Here is a 4,855-nt window from a genome sequence, read left to right on the forward strand (position 1 = left end):
CTCCATTGCTCTTACGCCCCGAGCCCTGCTCCCAGTCTGGGGGCGCTGGGCCAGGCAGCTTCTGCCACATTGATGCTGGAACCACCAGGAGGTCCCCAAGAGGGGGCTGGACCCCAGGGTGATCTCCAGCGCTAGGAGGGGAGTTGGGCCTGGGAGGGGTGACAGCAGGGGAACCAGGACCCCAGATGCCTGGCTCTGTCCTCCCTGGGACAAGAGTGGGTCTGGGGGGATGGGGCGGGGGGATCCCGAGCACCAGGGTTCTCCGCAGCTCTGGGAGGGGGAGAAGGGCCCTGGGGGTTACAGCAGGGGAGACTGGGAGCTCAGACCTCTGGGCTCTCCCCATCCCCAGCTTTGGGAGGGGAGGGGGCAGGGGGCGCTGGGCTGTAAGGGCTCCAGGTGATTAACGAACCTGGGCTGTAAGGGCTCCAGGTGATTAACGAACCTGGCGCCTCCGGTGACATTTCCTCTCTGGAGACACAAAACCTTTTGATCCTCCCAGATCCTGTTTATCTCACCAGGAAAGTGTGGAGGCGGAGGGGGCAATGTCAGCACCTAGTGCAGAAAGGCTCCCAACCCCCCACAGTGATGACGGCCCCAGAGCACTGGCTCCCAGGAGCTGGGGGGACCCCAGGTGTCTGGCTCCCAACGGGGAAAGTGGGGGGGCTGGGTTGTATCCCCAACCGGGGGGGTGCAGACCTCGGCCGGCCGGGCTCCACCTGTGCGAGGGAGGGGAGTAGGGTTGGTGGGTCAGAACCGCGCGGACTCGAGCCAGGACAGCTGGGTTGTGTCCCCGGCTTGGGGTGAGCCCCGTGCACCTGGCTTCTCTCAGGGCTCTGCTGAGGGGCCTCGCTGGCACCTGGGGGAGTTGAAGGAGTGACTGAACTGGGCCGATCTACCCCTGAAGGGTTAAAGTGGGCACCCCCACCGCCTGGAGCGGCCCCACAGGGGGACGTGGCCAGCACCACGGCTCGCAGGGTCAGGGCAGCGCCCGGTGCTCAATGGCCTGGCTTGTGTCAGGGCCAGGGGTGGGGGCGGGCAGCCAACAATAGTGGCCTGTGTTCCTCGCCGCGGGTGTTTGCCTTGCCCTGGCGCCGCGCCCACGTGTCCCCAGCCTGGCGCTCGCCTTGTGCCCGGCACCGACTGGGACCTGGGCGCCAGGCGTCCCCGGCGCCCATCTTGCTTAAGGAGGGGTCTATGGGGCCAACTCGAGCTCAGGCTTCAGAGGCTTGGGGAGCCACCATGGGGCGGGGGCTGCAATGACTCTAGGACTAGGCCCTAAAAAGCCTTCCTAGAGTAGGCCCACAGAGACCGCCCTGTGCTGCACTGTTGTGGAGGCTGCTCAAGGACTAGGCCTTCAAACCCTGGCTAGAGCAGGCCCAATAGACACCATCACTGCCCACTGCCATGGCAACAATGCCAGGCCTACGCCTTGAAAGCCTGGCTAGTTGGCCCATTGCTACCCCCTATCTTGGCAAGAACTCAGCGTCTGGGCCTTCCCACCCCGGCTAGACTAGGTTCAACACCCCCTGCCCTGGGTGGTGGAGGGGGCCAGATAGAATTCATATGGGAAATTTTGGGCGCTGAAAAGCCCAAACGTCTAAATTTTCCTCAATGCGAAACGCTCCCCCGCCCCGCCACTTCCTGAGCTGTTGGCTCAACCAGAGACAGAATCTGGGCTGTAACAAAGCAAAAACAGATAGTTTCGGCAACAGTCGTATTTATCCACAATTTCTGAGTGCTGGATTTCCGGAGGGGTGGGGGTGGGTCATATGTGAATGATACAGGATATGGTTTTAATAATAAAATAGGTATTTTAAGAATGGAAATGTAATACTTCAATCTAAGATGAAACAGCAAGGGCATAGAACTAGGGTAAGATTGTATTAATAATTCAATGCAGTGCTGTGTTGTACTGTAGCTAATATACCTCAGTTTTACCGAATCACAGTATTTTCCCCTTCTGGCAGCTAATTGGATGTGACTGAATTAAAAAAAACCCAGAATAGTTTAAATGGTTCATTTTGACTTGTTTCCTGGGTCCTATCGCAGCTCTGGGGGAGGGGAGAGCCTGGGAGCTGGGACAGGTCACATTTAAGAAGGGAGTGGGGATGAGGGGTTAGAGGACAGGGAAGCTGGACACCTGGGTTCAGCCTCTGCCTTGGGAGGATAGTGGAGCCACAGGGGGGCGGGGAGGGGAGCGGATTGAGAGCCTGGACACCTGGCTTCTATCCCCACTCCACAGTTAATTTGGGGTAGGCGGGTGTGTTCGGGTGTCTGTGGGGTAGTCAAGGGTATATCCCAGAGGGAGAAACCCCCTGGCTTGAGAGCGAGCAGGGGAGCTAGGAGCCCTCAAACCAACCCCCAGGCTCCCACTCCCTTCCCAGAGCAGGGAGGGAACCCAGGTGTCCAGGATCCAAGCTCTTCCCCACCTCGTTCTAAACCCTTCAGCCTCCGGTCTCCTCCCAGAGCTGGTGTCTGGGCTCCCAGCCTTGCCCACAGTTCCCCAGACCCCTACCAGGGGCATATTTGTGAATTTTGCTGCTTCATGTGTGAATCTATCCTGAATGGCTCAGTTATGTGCATCCCGGATGCCTGGGTTCTGTGCACATTGTGTATGGGATGCCCTGGGTTCTGTGTGTGTGTTCGCATGTGTGTCCTGGATGTCTGGGCTCTGGGTGCATCCTGGACACCTGGGTTCTGTGGGTGTGCGCACACACTTGCATGTCCCCGATGCCTGGGGTCTCTGTGTCCCCTGCCCCATTCTTGTTCCCCACCCTCCATTCATGCCCTCCCTCTTCTCTCTCCCCAGCTCCCACCTTCTCTTCTGCCCACCATGCCTCGGTCTGAGCCAACCATGACACTCACCACGGTGCTCTCGCTCCTCTGGGTCCTCCTTGAAGGTACCAACCCCTCCGCAGCACCTCAGCCTCCATCCAGGCCTGGATATTTTCAAGCATCCTAGCCATGAGCCAGGGAACAGGAAATTGGTTGAACAGTAGAAGGACATCATTCAGTCTGGAAGGAGCTGGGTTTCCAGATAGGCTGGGCTGCCCCAGTAGGATGGTCCTACTCGTTTGGCTGGGTCTGCATTCGTCAGGGTCTGCTACAGGGCATGATGGTCAAGACCAGGCTGAGGGACAGCAGGGATCAGAGCCAGAGGGAGAGAGAAAGGATGGATGGAGGGAGGGAGGGAGGACTAGGAGAATGGCTGGGTGGATGGATAGAGGACTAGGAGGGTGGATGGTTGGAAGGGGGTGTGTGTGTGTGTGTCCAGAAAGACAAACACATGCACACTAACAACTCCCAGTTCAGATCTTGTCCTTCCACCCCAAAGCTCTGACCAGGGAAGGGCCTGACAGAGGGGCACGAGACAGACCCAAGCACACCCCTGACTTCCTCCCTTCCCCGCAGGCGTGGCAGGCGGGCACTGGGGCGCCTGGATGCCCCTGCATATCTCTGCTTTCGAGGGCACATGCGTGGCGATGCCCTGCCGCTTCGACTTCCCCGAAGAACTGCGCCCAGCCACTGTGCACGGGCTCTGGTACTATAACAGCCCCTACCCCAAGAACTACCCCCCCGTGGTGTTCAAGTCCCGCACCAGCATTGTGCACGAGAGCTTCCAGGGCCGCACACGCCTGCTGGGTGACCTCCAGGCTCACAACTGCTCACTGCTCATCACCCGCCTCAGCCCTGAGCTGGTCGGCAAGTACTACTTCCGAGCCGACCTGGGTGGCTACAACCAGTACACCTACTCCGACCACAGCAACCTGGAGGTCGTCAGTGAGTGCCACCAAGGCCATGGGGCTGAAGAGGCCAAAAGGGGGAATGGATTACTGGGGGGTGGGAGAGGGAATTCTACCACTAGGGGGCACTAGAAGTGGGTAATGCTGGGGTGGGCAATTAATTTGGGTGGAGGGCCGCTGAGTTTTGGCAAGCCATGGAGGGCCACATGATAGGCACCCTGGGGCAGATAAATATTAATTTTCTAATTTTTTTTAGGGGCCCTGTGGGCTGGATAGAACGGCCTGGTGGGCTGCATCTGGCTCCCAGGCCACATTTTGCCCAACCCTGGGGTAATGGATCACTAGGGGGTGGGAGAGGGGGGATCTACCACTATGGGGCAGTAGAAGGGGGTAATGGATCACTAGGGGGTGGTAGGAGGGGATCTACCACCAAGGGGTGCTGGGGGTGGGTAAAGGACCACCAGGGCTGACACAGCACCTGGGTCCCCTACCTGCCCAGACGCCTGGGTTCCCTCCATGCTCTGAGAGGAGAGTTGGGGTGGGGATTGGGGCCCAGTGTGCTGCCAAGTGGCCAGACACCTGGGTTCACAGTCTGTCCCCCCCCACCAGACAAGCCAACCATCATGGTGCCACCAGTGGTGGTGGAGGGGGCAGAGGTGGAGCTGCGCTGCCTGGTGCCTGACAACTGCCCCGAGATGCGCCCGGTGGTGACGTGGCAGGGCCACGAGGAGCTGGCAGAGCAGGCGGTGCAGGTCCGGCTCGAGGAGACTGATGGCAACTGGACCCAAGTGTCCGGGGTGCGGTTCCTGCCCAGCCGCCGGGACCACGGCCGCACCCTGGCCTGCCGCGTGGCCTACACCAACACCACCTTTGAGTTCGAGGACCGCACCACCCTCGACGTCAAGTGTGAGCCCAGATGCTGGGGTTCCCTCCCGGGGGGCCAAGACACCTGGGTTCTACCACAGGGTTGGGGTGGGGGGAACACCAGAGATCCCACCTGGGTTTGGGGTGGAGCCAGGACACCTGGGTCTCCTCACCCTGCTCTGGGAGGGGAACATGGCCTAGCAGGGGAGCCCGGATGCCTGGGTTCTCTCCAGCTCTGAGAAAAGGGG

General features: G+C 60.0%; 1 protein-coding gene across 2 annotated transcripts in view; it reads left to right on the forward strand.

Moving 5' to 3' along the window:
- MAG (myelin associated glycoprotein) overlaps positions 1–4,855 on the forward strand; it is a 16,050-nt gene that overhangs the window by 3,443 nt on the left and 7,752 nt on the right. For both annotated transcript variants that reach the window (XM_019548945.1, XM_019548944.1), the window contains exons 2-4: positions 2,810–2,900; positions 3,412–3,780; positions 4,353–4,649. In XM_019548945.1, coding sequence (XP_019404490.1) covers positions 2,834–2,900; positions 3,412–3,780; positions 4,353–4,649 — 733 coding nt within the window. In that variant the 5' untranslated portion in view covers positions 2,810–2,833. The remainder of the gene's footprint in view (positions 1–2,809; positions 2,901–3,411; positions 3,781–4,352; positions 4,650–4,855) is intronic.

This window comes from Crocodylus porosus, unplaced genomic scaffold (assembly GCF_001723895.1).
Source record: "Crocodylus porosus isolate Cpor-Errol unplaced genomic scaffold, CroPor_comp1, whole genome shotgun sequence".
Classification (NCBI taxonomy): Eukaryota; Metazoa; Chordata; order Crocodylia; family Crocodylidae; genus Crocodylus; species Crocodylus porosus.